Genomic DNA, 18,050 nt, shown 5'->3' on the forward strand with positions numbered 1-18,050 from the left:
CTGGCTTTGGTTCTCCTGCCGTTTAATGAGCTTTGTTTCTAGTTGCTGCTATTTCAGCCATCATGTGGAGCACACGATGCCCACGTACCCCGATCCGATCCCTTCCTGCTGCTGTCTCTGGCCAAGTCCCCAGGTCTTCCCGATGCTTGAATTGGATTGCTGGTGTGGCATTGTGACATGCCCCGCCATCTGCAGTTGGTCCCGGAGCAATTCTGCATAGTGGCACAGTGTCACTTGGATGTTCTCCGCTTCAACATCTGCTATTGCAGAAGTAATTAGAAATTTCCCAGTATTTAATATTCAGTTACCGTTTAAATTTATCTTGGCCAACAAGCTAAAATATTTTGTAATAATTTATATTATATAAATTAGGAAATGGCACCGTGCTACGTTTATCCAACTGACCCATCAGCAGATCGATGCCTTTGCATTCTTTCAACACTTGCATCTCGGCCTCTGAATTTTCCAGCTTTTCCCCCGTCAATGTCCACTTTCGTGCCATCTCCGGCATCTTGTTTTTTCACGCCTTGTGGCAGTTACCGTTGCAGCACGTTTTTCGTTTTGTTTTGGCTATTTTGTTTTGATTTCGCTGCTTCTACTCGGAGCTCCCAAACACAGCGGCAGTCTGAGCACACAGATACGAATACGCGGGGCGCACACAGATACTCACAAACACTTGCTCGCGTTTTGTTTTAATTCTTTTGCTTCGCCGAGTAGGAGATAAAGAACGAAAACGCAGCGCACACAGGCAGCCCCGAGTTCTAGATACTTTTGTCTAGCGTTCGCCGCTCAGTCGCAAAATCGTTTAGCGCCGAGACGGACGGCCAAGCCGTTGGGAAATTATTCGAAACAAAATAAAAAAATACGGGAAAATCGCTGAAACAACAGCGAAGCGAAGACGACACGTCGAGTGTCTCTTGTTGTAACGTTGACGCGAGTGAAAAGCGCTTTTCTATTTTCGCCTCAAGTGCAGCCTCCTCGCTGCTGCAAAACCCAAAAAAAAAAAACTGAAAAAAATCGAGAAAAAAATCCCCAGCAACGTTTCGCTTTTACACAAAATAAACACTTGACGCGTTTGTCTTACTTTCTAAAATAAAATAAGAAAATCCGCAAGAAGATCTGAGAAAAGAAGCTAGACGACCGCGTTTTTGGGCGGGCCAATTTTAGCCAGGTTGACAAAATGCTGGCCCTCAAGGAGTGCCTCATACGGGAGGGTGTTCTCAATCTGGACAGCCCCGAAAAGTACCGGCCTTACCATCTACACGGCAGCAAAAGCAGCGGTGCCATGGATTTTCCCCGATATCGCAGTTAGTATCCCTACATTCCGGACAGCATTACGCAGTTGATAGCGGGTATCTGTCAGATACGCCTTTTATGATACGTCTTTTATGAGATATCTTTTGCGGGTGGCAGTTTGTAAATATAGTAGGGAAAATACCTTCTATTCCAAGTGTTATTTATAGATGGAACGATCATTAGGGAATGATAGATCTAAAAGATCGAATCTGTAGGATACACAGTGGCGCTGGTTGCACTTGTGAATGAGCAAATAAACTAAATCTGTCGCCTGAATCATTCTCTAGCCCAGCTTTAACTAATTGAGATTTCAGTATATGCTGAAAAAAGAACCAGAACAAAAATCCACAGATGCCCATATTATAATTTACAACTAAAGAACTAAATAAATTGTCAATCAAAATGTATTAAAGATATCTTTGTATTACTCATTGCTCCTAACGATTGCTCATTATTTGTGCTATTTTAAAGCGATTTTTTATAAAAGTGCCCTATTTGTTATGGCAGCTTGTAGACTCTGCCCCGAAAGAATCGGTTTTCATTCCAATTAGTTATTTTTAACGCTGGCGTCGCACAGCCGAACAGTTGTCCAGCTATCTGTGGTATTTTCTATATAAAAGCGCCTGTTTTTTCAGTGGATTATTGTTTAATAACTGTTAACGATTCGTACTGCTATTGTTTACCAACAAATTTCCACTGGGGTATTGTTTTTCCTTATTTTTGTCTTCTGCCCCAACCCTTCTTTGTCTGAAAACATAGTTTTTTTTTCCAAAGTTGGTGATAAAGCGAGACAAGTTACCCGAACCCGGACCCAGAAAGATTTTGTCATTTGTCTATGGTGTGCGCGGTGTTCCTTTGTTTTACGCTCGATTGTTGGCGTTTGTAGACCCGGCCAGCTTTTATTTCATTTCGATTGTCTTTGCATATTTCTCTCTCTAAGTCTTGATGTATGGCCATTTTATTTGATTGTAAAGGGCTTAAGTGCTGAGAAGAGGGCTCCAGTTCGATGCCTCAACCTGCTTATAAAGTTGTTCCAATCAGAGGTCATTTGTGTAACGACCTGTTATCCAATCTTGGGCACAGAACGAACGAGAAAGATACTTTGGCCAAGCGGATTAGTGCCGATGGCTATCAATAGAGTAATTTACTTGGGGGAATTAATTTCTTATTTATGTAATCTACCTTAAATGATTGAAAGTGGTCCTAGGGTGCGAGATTTATTACTATACTATGAAATGTTATAAAATACATGGATGATTGAGACTAGAAAAAGTTAAATGATCTATAAATAGGCTTTCGATACTTCGATACGTTACTTATCATTTCATTTGGAGAGTGATGCATGCGAAACCACCAGGGAATCACTATTACATATGACTTGGACATAGCTTATCGGGGTACAAACAGCAGTTTTCCTCGAGTGTAAATTTCACCAGCTCACGAAAACCGAGTACTTATGGTTTCGATTACCAAGTTGAAGAAATGTAGAAATGTGTTGACTCAAGCTTTATTGAGGGTCACTCGCCCAGGGTCATCCTGGCTTAATATCCACTTCCATGCACTCCAGCCCACGCTCAATAACTTTTCTTAACCCAATTTCCTGCGATGCTGCCACCCACATATCCATCCGCATCCGCATCCATCAACGGCTTCCCAGGCGCTCTTTTAACTGCTTTTGATTGCCAAACATGAAATTACACAATTTGATGCTGCACTCGTCAAAAGTTTCCCAAGATTCTCCCCGGATGGGAAGCCCATCAAAACCCGGGCCACTTTATGACCGATGTCGATAGGGAGTTTTCTGGCTGCTGATAATTAAATGTGTGCTTATTGCATAAAAAAGTGAGGCACTTCGGGGGGGCAGGAGTGGGAGTGCATTTGGTCGTGGGCAGCTTGCCCTTGCATTTAAAAATAATCCCAAAACGACGTTGCAACATTTCGCTGCCGGCCTCTTCTCTTTTTCTGCGGCAAGCAGCAAACTGCAAACTGTAAATAACGAGACGGCAGCCACTTCTGTAAAATGCAGTTTTTTCCTCAATATTGATTCAACTTCTGCCTTTTTTCGTCCCTCCTTGTTTTTTTCCGTTGCGTTGCAGCCACACACGTATTTATAGACATTGGATGGCTTTTCTGAGTACATTTGCAAAAAGTAAACGGTCTTCTACTTCAATCTCATATGCAATAATCTATGTATTTAATTGATATTTAATTGATATTCATTCAGTTTGACAATACATAAGAAGTTCAAATTTAATTTTCACATTAGAGGCTTTGAATCATCCGCACCGTTTTCAAGCCTTTTTTCTAACAGTGCACCTTTTTCTGGTCTGCCTCCGACTGGGATTGCCTTGACAATATGATATTTTTGCAGCAAGTTTAAGCCGTGCCCGTGCCCCTGCCCCTGCCACTGCCACTGCCCCCCCTTATTAATTATGCAACCTGGGACTGCGGCACAAGACGCAAGAAGACAAGAGCCAATCGATCAATCAGTTGGCTGAGTTGGCTGCCACACACAGAAGCGTTTGGTAATTCAACGCAAAGAAGCCGCAAAAATGTTGACAGCATTTTGTTATTGCATCTGTTGTTTCTGTGTGTTTCTTAGTGTTAGATGTGTAATTGTTATTGTCCCTGGAAGAGTTTTTGGTTACACGAACTCCCAGCTGTTTTTACTGCCCATAATAATTAGTCAAAGTTTCTTTGGCCGTAAGAAATCGCTTGCCAAAGCTGTTTGCAAATCGCTTTTCTCGTATAACCCATAAGGCAGCGTGCCAACGACTTGGTATATTTATTTTTCTGGTTTGAATTTGGATTTTGGCATGCAACCCATTCATATATGTTGGAGAATCCCACGCTGGCAACTTGCCTAGCAGGATTTTCATTTGCAATTTGTTTATGGCCAGATTTAGGCATTGCGTAAATGCATTCGGGAAATATAATATTTTGGTGAGTTTTTGATCCATTTTTCAACAGCGAGCCCTATTGAGCTGCGTACATTCAACTTTCGGCCATTGTCATACCGAAAGCCCATTTTCGACTTGTTGTTTTTAAACATTTCACATCTTTGTGGTGTGTTGGCAAAACAAAAACCAAAGCGAATATTTGCTTTCAATTATTTCTGTTTTTTCCCGGAAAGGAAATTTGCTAGCGATAAGCGCGAGAGGTGTGCATGTCTTGTGTTTATCTTTGAGTTCAATATTCTTTTATACACATTCTCCGGTTTACAGCCGGCGAAAAAGTTCTTAATTTCCCCATAAATTCTATATTTGTTTATGTCAAATGAACACGAAACATTCTCCATACTTTGTAACGAATGCTTTCGACTCACTGAACTACATATGCAGTTTTCACCCCATGGCATTTGCGATTCATAGAAAATAGCTTAACACGTGCTCAGCTCCCACCAGATTTGTCGTCTTTATACGCTTTGCTATACAATTGCCAATTAAAATGTATTCTTGCACTTGACTTGGCACAGAAAAGTTTCTCAGGTGTTAAAAAATAGACGCGACCAGAAATCCCATGCGATTTTGTTGAAAAGAATTCAGACAGAAATTCATTTAAACGTAAAACGAAGGAAAAACATTTAACTAATTAAGAGAACCCAAAAAGAATGGCGCTTAGCAACATGTTGTTTCACTTTTTTAATTGGGCGTGGGATGTGACACGAAAGCAGGGGCAACATAGGGGTTAAACAAGCCCTTTAATTTCTGATTGGAATTAAAGAGGGTTTATGGGGACTGGAAGGTTCAGGGGCATGTGAGTTGGCTGTTTATAGAGTTAAAACTATGACACAATCTCGCCCACACTCGTCTGGTTTTCCTCTTTTAATTGAATAACAAACATTTGTGTGTAGTTTTGAGTTGAATAAAATTCTTAGTTTTATTCGGTTCTTTACTGATGACTTCAGTAGAAATGAATAATTGCGAACAATGCCACAAATATTTAATTTTTTGAAAATATTATTGTGGACTTAATTGCAAGCCACGTTGTTTCAGTCGCAAAACCGGCTTCTTTTTTGTACTTCTATTTTTCCGATCGACAAATTGACTTTTGCTTTGTGGCTGTTTGCCCTCATCGTCTGATAAGATATGCGATCTTACTACTATACTACTGTTTGCACTCGTGAGATGTGCTAACTGTTTCAATATTTGAATTTCACTAGGCATTCGTAATTGCTCGCCAAATATATTCCACAGATCACTCCCCACTCTCTCTCTCTATTTGCCTGTTAATTGTATTTGTATAATTTTTCCACATTTTTGACTGCCTGTCATAATAAATTAGGCACAAAAAATTCGCTGAGCTCTTGCATTTGTTCAACATTTGGCCAAAAAGGCTGGTATTTTATTTGTGCACATTCGTGAAATTCCTTTTGGGCTCTTGGCATTTGAAATGTGCGCAGCAGCTGTCAAATAAGTGGTTTATATGAAATAGTTCCATTACTTTCTGTAACGAAATAACCAAATTTTTCGTTTGAGCTCTATATACTTATGACATTAATTAGGCCCTCGTGCGCCTTCCTTCTTTACCAATTTTTCCCCACAGAGAGCATAACTAATCGCTCATGCCGTGCAGTTGTCGAATGAGATTTGCATTTACATCTACAGTCACTGCCAAAAGTACGCGGCCCGCAAAAACTGCACTTATTGCCAGAGCAGAGCAGATGCTTGGCTATAAAAAGCAGGCGGGCAACCCTCACCTCACCTTGACATGGTTGTAGGTGTTTAGTGGGTGGAGATGGGGATGGGAATGGGGCGGTCCAAGATGAGGGGCGTTCTGGGTTGGCTGTAGAGCATGCAATATATTAATCCGAGTGCTCAGGTGCAATTTAATTGCTGCCAAGATTTGCTTTTTTTTACGCGCCAAGTGCGGTGCGGAAAAAGTGAATTAGAAAAGCAAACACACGGGTGTCGGAGGGGGGAAACTTTGCACTCGAAAAAATGAAATATGCAAATGGGTAATACAATTAGTTATAAAATAAAAAAAAGCAATGTAGCTGTCTAAAAATATGCAATCTGAAAGACGCTGAATGTAATCATTAAATCTTAAAATACTAAATATTTCATTCCCTTTTGCCAAGTGTAATAATCCCCCCGTTTGGGGACATCTTGCTGCATTAAACGGAAACGCCATTGGGGGAATTGAGTTAACTTTACTTTTCATTTGGCCCACTCTCACTCACGGTTCTTTCTCCCCTCTCGTTCGCAGAAACCATTGCGGCCTCAAGTGACTTATCCACAGCACCTGCCACTGCCAAAACCAGCTGCCAGCCACCTGAGCCACTAAAACAGAAGCAACCGCAGCAGCAGACCACCAAGGACTCGGAGGACTCCAGTTCGCAGAAGAGTGCTCCAGTCCAGTCGTATCGTGGTCAGCATCCGCACTTCCACCACCACACCACGCCCGCTTACTATACGGATCTCCAGCTGAGGATACACACGCCGAATGCATCGGATGTGGGCGCCTTGAACGAGAACTATCGAAGTGTTTACAGTACGCCGAGCACCCAGCTGGTGGAGCAGCGATCGTTTCCGAAGAGCTCCACGGCCACAAAGGATCCACCGCTGCCCATAAGCAATCCGGCCAGGGGAACATTTTTTCGTGGCGACTCTGCGTCCAGCGACAGCCACTCAAGACTCCGCCGGAGTCAGCAGAGAACCGGCAGCGAGGGACGCTTCTTCAGATACTCTCAGGGATCTGCGAGCCCTACCAAAGGTGAACCTCCATTCGGCCACGAAGGTGGTGCGCAGCCACCCGTTGTCGCCAGTCACTCCCCCATCACATCCACCAGCACCACCACCATCAGTAGTTGTAACCCCGTAGAGCAGGCTAGTCCACCACCAAACGTAGTTAATCCCAGCGGATCCGGTCGCAACAGCCGGCACAAGCAGCGTTTCCAGAGTCGATCTCGGCGAGCGGTGCGCGTGCGCAGTGAATCGCGTCCAATTAGCGCCCTCTACGACATAATATGCAAGGAGAAGAACCTGGAAAACAGCAGCAGCAGCAGCAGCAACGAGCAGGAAAAGAAGAGGGATCAGGAGCAGCCTAAGGCCACAACCGACAAGCTGGCGACCTTTTGGCCCCTGCACCATCACTACCTCAATCCCCCGATGAGCAGCGGCAACTCGGGCGGCAGTAGCGGCAATCCCAAGCAGCAGCAGCAACAGCAGCAAGAGCAGCTGGGACACCAGCAACATCTTGTGCTAGGAGCATCCAAGGAGTTGCCCGCGGGCAGCAGCAGCAGCAGCGATGAAGAGGGATCGTTGCGCACTCTGCACTCCAGTCGCAAGGTGACCAATCTGAATGCCAAGGCCACCTCTCTGCCACCCGAGGAAGGACTCTTGGGTGATGTCTCCCTTGAGTCGTCCTCCAACCGACTGAGTCTGCGACTGGCCAGGAGCCTGGAGCCCTCAGTCCGTAATATCACTGCATCCGCTTCCCAGGAAGTGCAGAGCTACGATGCGGGGGAGCCCGTGAATACCAATCGATTGTTTGTGGAACCCCCCAAGATAGCACTGTCTGTCATCAGAAACACGCTCGTCGATCACGACCTGGAGATCGAGGAGTGCGACAGCACCACCCAGTTGGGTCAGGAGGATGTCTACGATACCCTCGAACGCTGGAGTCTCGGGCTCTGCGCGGAGCCGCAGCTATTGAACGGCGCGAATGGTTACGATCAATCTGATCCCGAAGCCGACCATCAAACCGATCATCAGCATGCACATCAATCATTGCCAGTAGAACCCAAGTCTCATCATCACCAGCCCCACCAGGCCACCAATGCGCGCAGGTAAGCCGGAGCGACCCCATCCCCGCATGGTATCCATATCCCCAAAAACATCACCCCTAAATGTATCTATATGTTGCGGTGGCAATTACGCGCATAATTAGTTTCCTTTTCGCCAGTCGTTAGCCAAGGAAAGGTTGTCCTGATTACGCGCAGGTGTTGGGTGTCCAACTCCCCCAGGTTTAGTTATTCCAAGCCGGTTAATTACGCATCGATGAACAGCGGCGGTTGGAAAAATAGGAATTTATCGGAGTTTCTGCTCTGGTGAATCGCTAGAACTCAAATTAGAATACATCATCATTCCTAGCAGTTTTCTGTTCACCAAAAGTTATATTTCCAAATTGATTCAACCAATTACCACAACAAAGTACGATTTTTGGAACCACAGTGTTTTCTTAACGTGCTATTTGTTTAACCGCCACTGTGATTGTGTGTGCTTTGATTGGAATTACTCGAGGGTCATCAAGCTGATTACCGTTGAGGGTGAAAGCGTTTTGTTCTCGGAAGTTGTGGCTGATTAAACAGCAAACGTAATGCGATTTTGGTTGTGCGTATAATTTTATTAAAGCGGAAACTTAGTTCCAAGCTAAACTCTCTCCACTTCTGCGGGTCTAATCCGTTTTAAGGCTGTACCGGTACGGCCATAATCCTTGGCGCACAATCAAAACAAATTGCATGCATTGTGGGCCACCTCTTTCTTGTTGAGATCCATATGCCGTACCCTGCGCTATATGCCATCTTCACCCATATTGTTCGACATCGCGTTATACAATGCGACTTGGCGGCCCTCTTTAAGCCGGGCCCCCAAACAAATCGAGATTCACAGAGGTGGGGGCAGGGGACAGGGGGCTTGTTAACAAACGAAATCCATGTATTGTTCGCCTCTTTTCCGTCGGCTGTTACGTGGTCCATTGTCTTGGGGTTGAGATTGGGATTGGGAATGGTCTTTGGGTTTCGGCTTGGGATCGTATCGCAGCGGCGACATCTTCGACAATCGCGTCAGTGCGTGGAGTGCAATTTGCAGCGGCAGCCGGTGTTTGGTTCCATCAATTATAATGTGATATTTCAAAGCGAATGGCACATTGACGCTGTTGTTGCTGTCTCCGAAATGACCCCCAACCTCGGACCCACCACCTTCTCCTCCACCTGCACCACCACCACCACCTCCTCCTCCGTCTCCTTGGATCGCCCGAAAGAAATCCGGCGTAGAAAGCACCTGTTTTACAGCCAAACCCGAAACTAGCGACAAGTTTTTCCAATAGGCTTTCGCTACAAAAATGCCTCATAAAAAACACGCGCAGCATTAAAGAGATGAAGATTGGGGAAGAAAAGAGCCAAAGAGACAATTTTCTAAAAATGCATTCAATGTAGAATCTCGACGAGGAAAAATTTGAATGCACAGCAATTAAGTGTGGAATTTATCTGGGGCCCCGTTTGGGCCGTTTGCGGTGTCAACACCGTCATCCGATCACCTGCTGCGTCTGCTTTGGGTATCCATTTAATGGCCAGCCAGTTGGTGGCCAGATTGCCAGCTAGCCTGGCCCAGATCGTCGATGGTCTAGTCCTGGTTTCGCTTTCATCGCAGCTGTGCCGACTCCCAAAAAATAAAAAAACGTCTATGAAAAAAGCAGCATCCACGAACTGGTTATTATCACTTTTCCTTTTTCCCCTGAGATTTTCCAACGGGTTGGAAAGTTCTCGGACATCCAGTAGCTGATACGTCATATGTGTCTCTGGCAATTTATACAATTTATGGAAATTTCCATTTGACGGACGGGCAAAGTCAACCGTCAAGAATATAAAACTGAGCGCAAGGCAGAAGAAGATCGTAATGATGATCACAGCGGAGATTGAAGGCCCGGGGAATACCCTTGAAAAAGCGGTTCTAAGAAGTCCAACCCAAATGTTGATTGCTGAAATTGCTGTATCTAAATCTAGAAAACAATTAAATTCAACCCAATTCCTTTCTGTTAAACTGATCATTCTATGATTTTATTTTGGACTTCCTACTTCCACTTTCAAAGAGTCTGACTATTTTTCTTTCGTGTTTAATTAAACAATTAAATACTTAGGCATTCTAATGAAGCAGACATCCTAAGCCCCTTCATGGCCAATTGAATTTGCCTAAATCTAATATATCTCAATAAAACTACCCAGTTTTCATTTCAATTATCGTTGGATTTTCTTCTGCAACCATTATCCTAAGGTCAGACATATTATTTTTCTTTGGGTTAATCCCTTAACCTACTTTCGCGAGCCCAGAACATCACTCCCTCGGGAGATTTTCCCGTGTTGACGATCGATATAATCATGCCCTACCTCTACCTCTCTACAAGGACGGACTGAAAGATATTGTATCTGCGATATTGTAACTGTGACTGCCAGGCACGAGACATCATAAGGTACACAAAGCAAAAAGAGTGACATTGATGCGTCGCGACATTTAAATGTGCAGCCAAGTCTACCTGACCAGAAACCAATGGAAACACAAGCAAACTCACAGATAGGCAAACTAACAATCTGACGGACAAAGCGGACAGCTAGACGAAGTCTTGCGCTTGATTGAATGTCTGCGACAAGCTGCAAAATTCTTCACTCGCTCGCTAAACAGATATGGGCAAAAGATGCATTGTCAGCCGAGGATGAGGAAGTGGCTCAGCTAAACGTGGATATCATTTACAGACTTTGAGATACTTTGCTCGAGATACTTCGCTTGAGATACTCTTAGCGAGCTACCTGCGCGCTGCCTTTTGCGCATGCGTGCAATAGTCACACCAATCCATAACAATAACAGACTTGTTACGCTTTGTTCTTTGACGGTCGGGAGATAGAGCCACGGCCTGTATGTGTATATACAGATATATCTTGTATCTGACAAATACCGCTGCTACCTGGCGCAAATGTGCGAATTTTGCAGCGCTCTCTTTTCGCTTTTGAGTGATTTCGCTGCCTCGGCGGAGTGACTTTGTTGCTGTTCTCTGTGTATCTGCAAGATACCAAGCGGCAAAACCCAAAAAAAAACCAACAACCAAAACGAACAAAAACAAATAACTGACAAAAAAAGCAGCTCCGTGGGTTTCCACTGTGTTTGCTGGGCGAGCCGGCGGCAGTTGCCGAGCGTGTTTGCTGCCGTCTAGCCGTGCCGCATTTAGCGGAACTCTCGAGAGTTGTATCTTTGTATCTGCGATCTGTCGGATGGATATCTCATTTCACAGCGACTGTATTTTGTTTCGCTGTTCTGATATTTCTGCTGTAACGTCGCGTGTTTATTTCCGTGTAACTAAATTAGTTTAGAAACCGCTTAAGTGGGGAGTTTGGCCAGCAAATATAATAAAGTAATCCAACCGCCTCCGCAGATTCATAACGCGCACCACGCGTTCCGCCAGTCGCCAGAGTTCCGCCGGACACTCCCCGCCTCCGCCGCTGCATCGCAGTGACGACTCCTCCAGCAGTTCACCCTCACCCAGCCGCAGACGGAATAAGCCAGGTGGTGCTCCTGCCGCCACCGATCCACCATCCTCGTCGGCGAACGGGAATAGCTCCGCCTATGAGACGGCAGCCACCACTGTGATGACCCAAGACCAGCAGCGACATCCTCCAGTTGAAGTTCCTACGGCTCTAACCGTCGAGCCAACCCAACCAGAAGACATCGTCCCGGGCGCCTGCCCCACTGCATCTGCCCACTCAGGTGAGTCCTTCAGTCCCAAATCTCTATCTGTGTTTCGTTGTTGCTTGCGTGACGTCTCTGTGTTGCCTGTTTGTGTTTCGAGTTACAGTTTGTCCATGAGCGTTGTGAATGTCCCTACTGATCCTGCTTACTGCTCCTTTGCTTTCCAAACTGCAGTTTCCCATTCAAGGTCTTTAGAAAGTTCTTTATTACCTTGGGAACTCTTTGAAACTCTGCTTCCCGCTTACTTCACGCATCCTGTTTAAATTTCATTGTTAAGGAGAGCATCCCATTTATCTTTTATCCATATAAATCTCTTTTAGCGATATTAATATCAAATTACCCTTTTGTCCCACATTTATCATTCAAATTTTGTAGATCAACACCAATCAAATTGTAGTTACTGTTCCTAATTACTGTTCGGATAGGTATGGGTTAATTACATAGTTCAGTAGGCCATAAAATTAGCCACGCATTGGCTCTATGTAATGATATTTAAGCCTTTCATCAGTCTTAGCCATCCATTTTCCTGGGCTGATTCATTAGTAATTGGATGAAATTATAAAACCTTATATTAATGCTTACCTTAGGCGATCTCTTAACACTGAACCCTCAGTCAGAACTATCTCTTATGTCGAAATCTATACAAATTATGTCTTGTGCTCTGCTGGCTGTTTCCTTGATCGTTTTCTGATCTCACACTTTAATCTACCTTCGCTTACCCCACTTTGCGAACATTACAAATTCATTAATTCTTTGGGGAAACTTTCCCAACCAAAGTTCGGTAATTAGCCCGCCCCATGCCGATTCAGCCCTGAACCGTGGGCCTGTCAACGTTTTTTGCAAATTAGCCGAGAAATAAAGCCAAACTCCATCATCGGAAGAGGCGAGTCGCCGCGTTTCTTCGTCTGTTTCTTTTGCTTAAAACACTTAAAAGCAATTTAAACTAAATTAGATTTTTGTCGGCTTGCCAATCAAGCGAAAACGTTTTCTAGACAAATGTTAATTTGGCTCATGAGACCTTCGGTCAAAACATTTAAATCAAATTGCAATTGAGCAACTCGATTCAAGTCGATTAAATTCCAAAATGTTTTGACTGTCGAGGTTTCTCGGATGTCAGAAAAGTCTAACAGGCCGAATTATATAAGATAATTTGCGCAATTTTTATTCGCATTATGACTACAGTGTTTCCCAAGAAATGTTTTTGCAAACTCCTCCTCGCCGTATAAATGAATAAAATTGTTTGTCATTTGATAAAATCGATGACCAGACTTCATGCAACTTAGGCAAATGAAAGACGCCATAAAATTGCTAATAGACCCCAACCAAAACGCAACCAGGCCGCTCTTTGACGAAAGCTGTGCCCAATTTTCATTTTATTTATCAATGAATGGATCGGTTCGGATCGGATCGGCTCGAATCGAAACCGGGTTTATTATCAATGGCTGGCCAAGGGTTTCATAAATTTTTGACAGTCGTCTCTATATCTCTGGCATAACGGATTTCGGGCTCTTGAGAAAGTCCGCCCGAAGATCGTTGTCGTAGATCTGCATATCACACGGTTATGGGAAGTTTCCGTTTAATAGGAAAGATTTAGTAAGCATTTGCGGCCACACAGAACGCGCAGCTGCCAAAAAAACAATAAACAACTATGATGGCGATGATGGTGATGATGACGATGATGGCGATGTTCGATCAGCCGTATCGATTTCGTTTCAATTGTTTTCGGCCTTTGTTTTGCCACTGCGCATATTGATTTCAATATTTACCAATTTGGCAAGTTTTGATTCACTTTACTGGAATTAATTTGATTTTTGCGAGCTGTCTAGAGGGCCAACGATCGCCCGCAAAGTTTAGAGCGTTCACTGATCTTTGCCAGGCAGCAGAAGGCAATGAACGGGCGGAACCCGGAGATGCTGGCAGATGATTTGCCGAAAAATGTTTTTTGCCCATTTCTTTTGGCCCGTCTTCTGGGTGGATTATGAAATATTTTGGGTTTTACATAAGCCACCACTTTGTTGGGGGCAAAACATCAAAGTTGAAATGGATTACAGTGCTGCAAGCTGTTTTGTGTGCAGAGAATCTATTAGGAAATCACAGAAGGTCTTAAAGTGGATGCCCAAACTTGAGATAATACTTTTTTATGATATTTTCGATTTGAAGCCATTACACAAAGTTCCCACACTCAGCTCTTCAGCGAGTCATAAATTCTGGTTTATTAGTGAACGAAATCTAATCGCTGAGCGATAATCTAATCGCTGGCTCTGCCAGTTTAATGTCCAATAAAGTCCACAAAGTTAATACATCATCGTTAAATAGAGACCTAATGACCCCAGATCGACTCGAAAACTTTCGTTTTGTGCCTAATGCATTTCTTTTGTGCCAGAGACTTTCGCAACTACTTCGTGTTTGTCACCACGCCACACCACACCAATCAATCTTTGCCAGCTAGCCATTAGATTGGAGCTGAGTTTTTCCCCCAGACACCCATATTTGCATTATGCAATCCAAAACCAAAACCAAAACAACAGCAACAACAGCAACAGCAGCAACCACAACAAGCAGCAATCATAAGCTTTAATGTCTCACTAAAACAACAAACTCCACGCATTTTACCCTCCTAAAAAAATACAAAAATACATCAAAATGCTCAGCAGCCAGCCAAAGTCGAGGAAAAGCTGGCAAATGCAGTATTAATTGCACCTACAGTCACAGCCACAGCCACAGCACCAACAACAACTGCAACGCGCGGCAACGCAACAGCAACAACAGCAACAACACCAGCAGCATCAGCAGCAAAAGCACCTGCAACAACAATAGCAAACAGCAACACGCCACGCCCATGCCGCCCCTAGCCAATGCCAACAAAGCCCCGTTAATTGTGCTTAAGACAGCCGCATCTGCAGCAGCAACATCCATTGCCGCAGCAGCAACAGCAGCCACATCCACCGGCACGGCAGCAACATCTGCTGCAGGTTCGCCCACCAAGCGTCGCAAGAATCCGCTGTCGCCGCTGCTCCTTGGCAGCCAGTGCCAGTCCACCATTGCGCCTCCGCAGGCCATTGCCAGTCCGCTCCTGAGCGGCGGCAGCTGCTCCTCCTCGACCACCTCGCCCCAATCCTCGCCAGCGGTTCGCACCACCAAGGCGAGTCGTCTGCGCGCCGCCGCGCTTGGTGAGTCTCCTCCTCCTCCTCCGCCCAGTCCATCTTCATACCCGAATTGGTGGAGGTCATCGGGTTTCCCATCTGTCCCAATCCATTACCACCGTATCCTAACCACTGTAGTTTGTTTGGTGTGCATTTTTGTTTTCTAGTAACACACAAACTTTCTCATGCAACCAGACTTAAATAGTCAAAGGACTTCCAGATTTCACTTTATTTATAACAGTATCAGATTTCAATACTTCTTATAACAACTGTGGAGTGAAGACAATCACTCAAAAGTTTCTTAAAATTCCTAATCGTAATTGTAGAGAATGGTTGTACGTTTTTCTCTGTGTTGCCACGCCTGCATTTCATCATCCTCAATATCGTGTGCGTTTCCCTTTTCTCTAACCCAACCCACAGATAAAAAGAAGGAAGAGGAGCAGCGCCAGCGCTACAGCTCACCGGCATCCCCAAGAGCCTCCAGCAACGGAGGACCTCAAGCACATCCACATCGTCGTCTAAGCAGCTCGGAGCTGTCGCCCAAGTCGCCAGGTGCCAGTGGATTCACCTCGGAGCCAGTCGCTTCAGCCACCGCCAACAAAGTCCCGGCGAGATCTGCCTCCCATCCTGTGGACACACCGCCCACTCAAAGGCGACAGCCTTTGGTGGCCGTGAGTTCGGACGTCTCCATGAAGCAGAGTCTCAGTGAACTGCACTTTACGGGCGGAGCAATCAGTCCGCCCAAGGCTACGGCGGAATGCACTCTTAGGATGCGACCACGTAGCTCCACGTTGAGCACCGAGAACACGGAGAATGGCCGACGTGACCACTTGGCTAATCTGCAACTAAGTCCAGTGCAAAAGCAAAAGCGAACGGTGAGCGAAAATTCTACTTTTAGTAAGGTAAACCACATTGGGTTACAAATCGAACCTTCTACAGTGGTTTATCTGCTTAATTTTAATTCTCGTCAACTGCTCATTAATCAATCTATTTTTTGCAGCCCGAAGTATCGCCACGTCGTTTGGGAGATCGCGACAAGTCGGCCAAACGGAAATCGAATTTGAATCGTTCGTTGACCGAGGAAGCCACCAAGGATGGCGGTAAGTTGGCAACAGCAACGGATGCAGTGCAGCAAACAGCAAACGAATGGGATGTGATCAGCAGGGCACCAAATGTGGAACGCCTTCAAGCTTGAATAGGCATTCCAATGAGGCCGCAGCAAAGAGGAAAGATCTCACTATGATTCATTCCATCTCCGGGCGTCATGTGGCTACCAACGTCGCAGAAAAACACATATTTTAAATACCATTTTCAACATTTTCATTTAAACCATTTTGTGCTGCGTCAAGAAAGCTTCTTCACTGAAAGCACTTGTGTAAAATATGTTAAAGTCCAAGCTGTGCCGAGTCCCTATTTATTGTTATGCACGTGTTATGTCCAGAATATGCTTCCTTTGCTAATAAGTTGCAATGAGTGGTCACTAATTTCTGATCTTCTCTTGCAGATGAGGTTGCCTCCTCGACCCGTCGACGCCGACGTCGCGAACTGGGAATGGCGCGTCCACTGGTGCCAGGCGATGATGAAGCCCTGAGAGATTTGCTAACGCCGCAGAAGAGTTCCTGCAGCGAGTCAACCCACTCCATATCCGAACCCTTACTGAAGTTTCTACCAGCCGTTCGTCATCCGGAGGTCCCAGTACGCACCATGACTGCTGTGCTGCCTGCACCACGACCTTTGCATGCCCCTGTGGCACGCAACGTCTCCCAGAAGTTCAATGAAAGGACCAAAACCGATCTGGCAGAGATCAAGAAGATTGCCGAGCAATCGGATGCGTTGCAGCAACAGCCTTCGGTGGATGATAACCAGAAAATGTCAGCCATAATGCGCAGGAAGAGCACGGATGAGGGTGGAGCCGCTTTGGGGGCAACGAACCAGAATTCACCACCTGCCCCAAACCAAATTGTATCCATTCTGAAGAAGAAGGAGCATGGACTGGGCGAGTGCAACTCCAGTGCTTCGAGCAATCCCTCGCCGGTAACCTTCTCCTCTAGCGTGGTGGATCATCCGTTGGCTGGAGCTGGTCGGTGCAAACGGCAGGGAATACTCAAAAAGAGATCGAGTCTAGATGAATCACGCTACTACTCCCGGTCCCATTCACCCGACGAACGAAGTATTTTAATTAAATCGGCCAGGAGGAATTCTCTGGAGGAAGCGGGCACTGGATTGAGTCCGGCCCAGGCCCATGGAATTCTGAAGCAGAGCAGCTACGACAGCAGCAAGAGCGATGGTTGCCCCTCGGCCACGGAGAGCCAGCCACACAGCATCCTAAAGAAGAAGGACTCGCTATCCACACCCTCGGATGGCGGATGTCACAAGCATGTTTCTATTTCGCAAGCTGTCACCTTGGCTGCAGCTGAACTGGCCGCCCATGATGGAATCCCCTTCGATGATGGCGAGGAGCATGAGATACGACCCATCCTAAAGCAGGAGAGCACCTCCAGCGAGGAGGCTGTGCGTCCGCCAAAGCCCATACTCAAAAAGAAGTCATTCGGCGAGGCGGACGAACATGAAATACGTCCCATACTGAAGAGCTCTCGTAAAAGCAGTCGAGAGGAGTTCGATTTGAGTGGCTTTGAAAACGAGGCCAATGATTCCCTATCGTCAATCCTAAAGACAGACTCGCCGTCCAAGCGTCGGTCGCTCGGTTCCGCATTGCATGATTTGGATGAGTCCAACACGTCTCCGAGCCTGCTAAAGAGGCGTACCCGTTCGCTGGAACGCCAAGATGTCCAGCCTGGTATGAATTTGGCAGCTGCCCTGGACGCCATCGCCACCTCGCAGGCTGCTCCCAGCACACCAGTGGACTTCGTGACCACGCCATCAAGCATATCGGTGGCGGAGCGGATTAAGCGCATGGAGCTGCTGTCAACGCCCACTTCCCGTGCGGCGGGTGGGGCCAACAGCAGCTGGGAATCGCCACTGCAGGCCTCGTCATCGGACCATGGAGGACCCACCACCCCTAGGGTGCTCAAGCCAAGTGTGCTGCGCAGGGATTTGCAGAGGGAGCGGTACAAAACGCAGCCTGTGACCAACGAGGAGATGAGCTTGTAAGTCAAAAATAATTGCTACTTCTCCGTTTTAGTACTACAGTTTA

General features: G+C 45.7%; 1 protein-coding gene across 8 annotated transcripts in view; it reads left to right on the forward strand.

Annotated features, from left to right (window-relative positions):
- The window catches only part of LOC6546493 (mucin-12), an 80,483-nt gene that overhangs the window by 51,155 nt on the left and 11,278 nt on the right, over nt 1-18,050 (forward strand). For 3 of the 8 annotated variants that reach the window (XM_015158164.2, XM_026976898.1, XM_026976897.1), the window contains exons 1-7: nt 756-1,307; nt 6,505-8,086; nt 11,440-11,771; nt 14,408-14,923; nt 15,317-15,771; nt 15,897-15,996; nt 16,401-18,003. In XM_015158164.2, the coding sequence (XP_015013650.1) occupies nt 1,181-1,307; nt 6,505-8,086; nt 11,440-11,771; nt 14,408-14,923; nt 15,317-15,771; nt 15,897-15,996; nt 16,401-18,003 (4,715 nt within the window). In that variant the 5' untranslated portion in view covers nt 756-1,180. Of the gene's footprint in view, nt 1-755; nt 1,308-6,504; nt 8,087-11,439; nt 11,772-14,404; nt 14,924-15,316; nt 15,772-15,896; nt 15,997-16,400; nt 18,004-18,050 lie in introns of those variants that run through there. The other 5 variants (XM_015158160.2, XM_001971243.3, XM_026976900.1 and 2 more) reach the window with 3 other exon arrangements.

This window comes from Drosophila erecta, unplaced genomic scaffold, assembly GCF_003286155.1.
Source record: "Drosophila erecta strain 14021-0224.00,06,07 unplaced genomic scaffold, DereRS2 tig00000021-arrow-pilon, whole genome shotgun sequence".
Lineage (NCBI taxonomy): Eukaryota > Metazoa > Arthropoda > Insecta > Diptera > Drosophilidae > Drosophila > Drosophila erecta.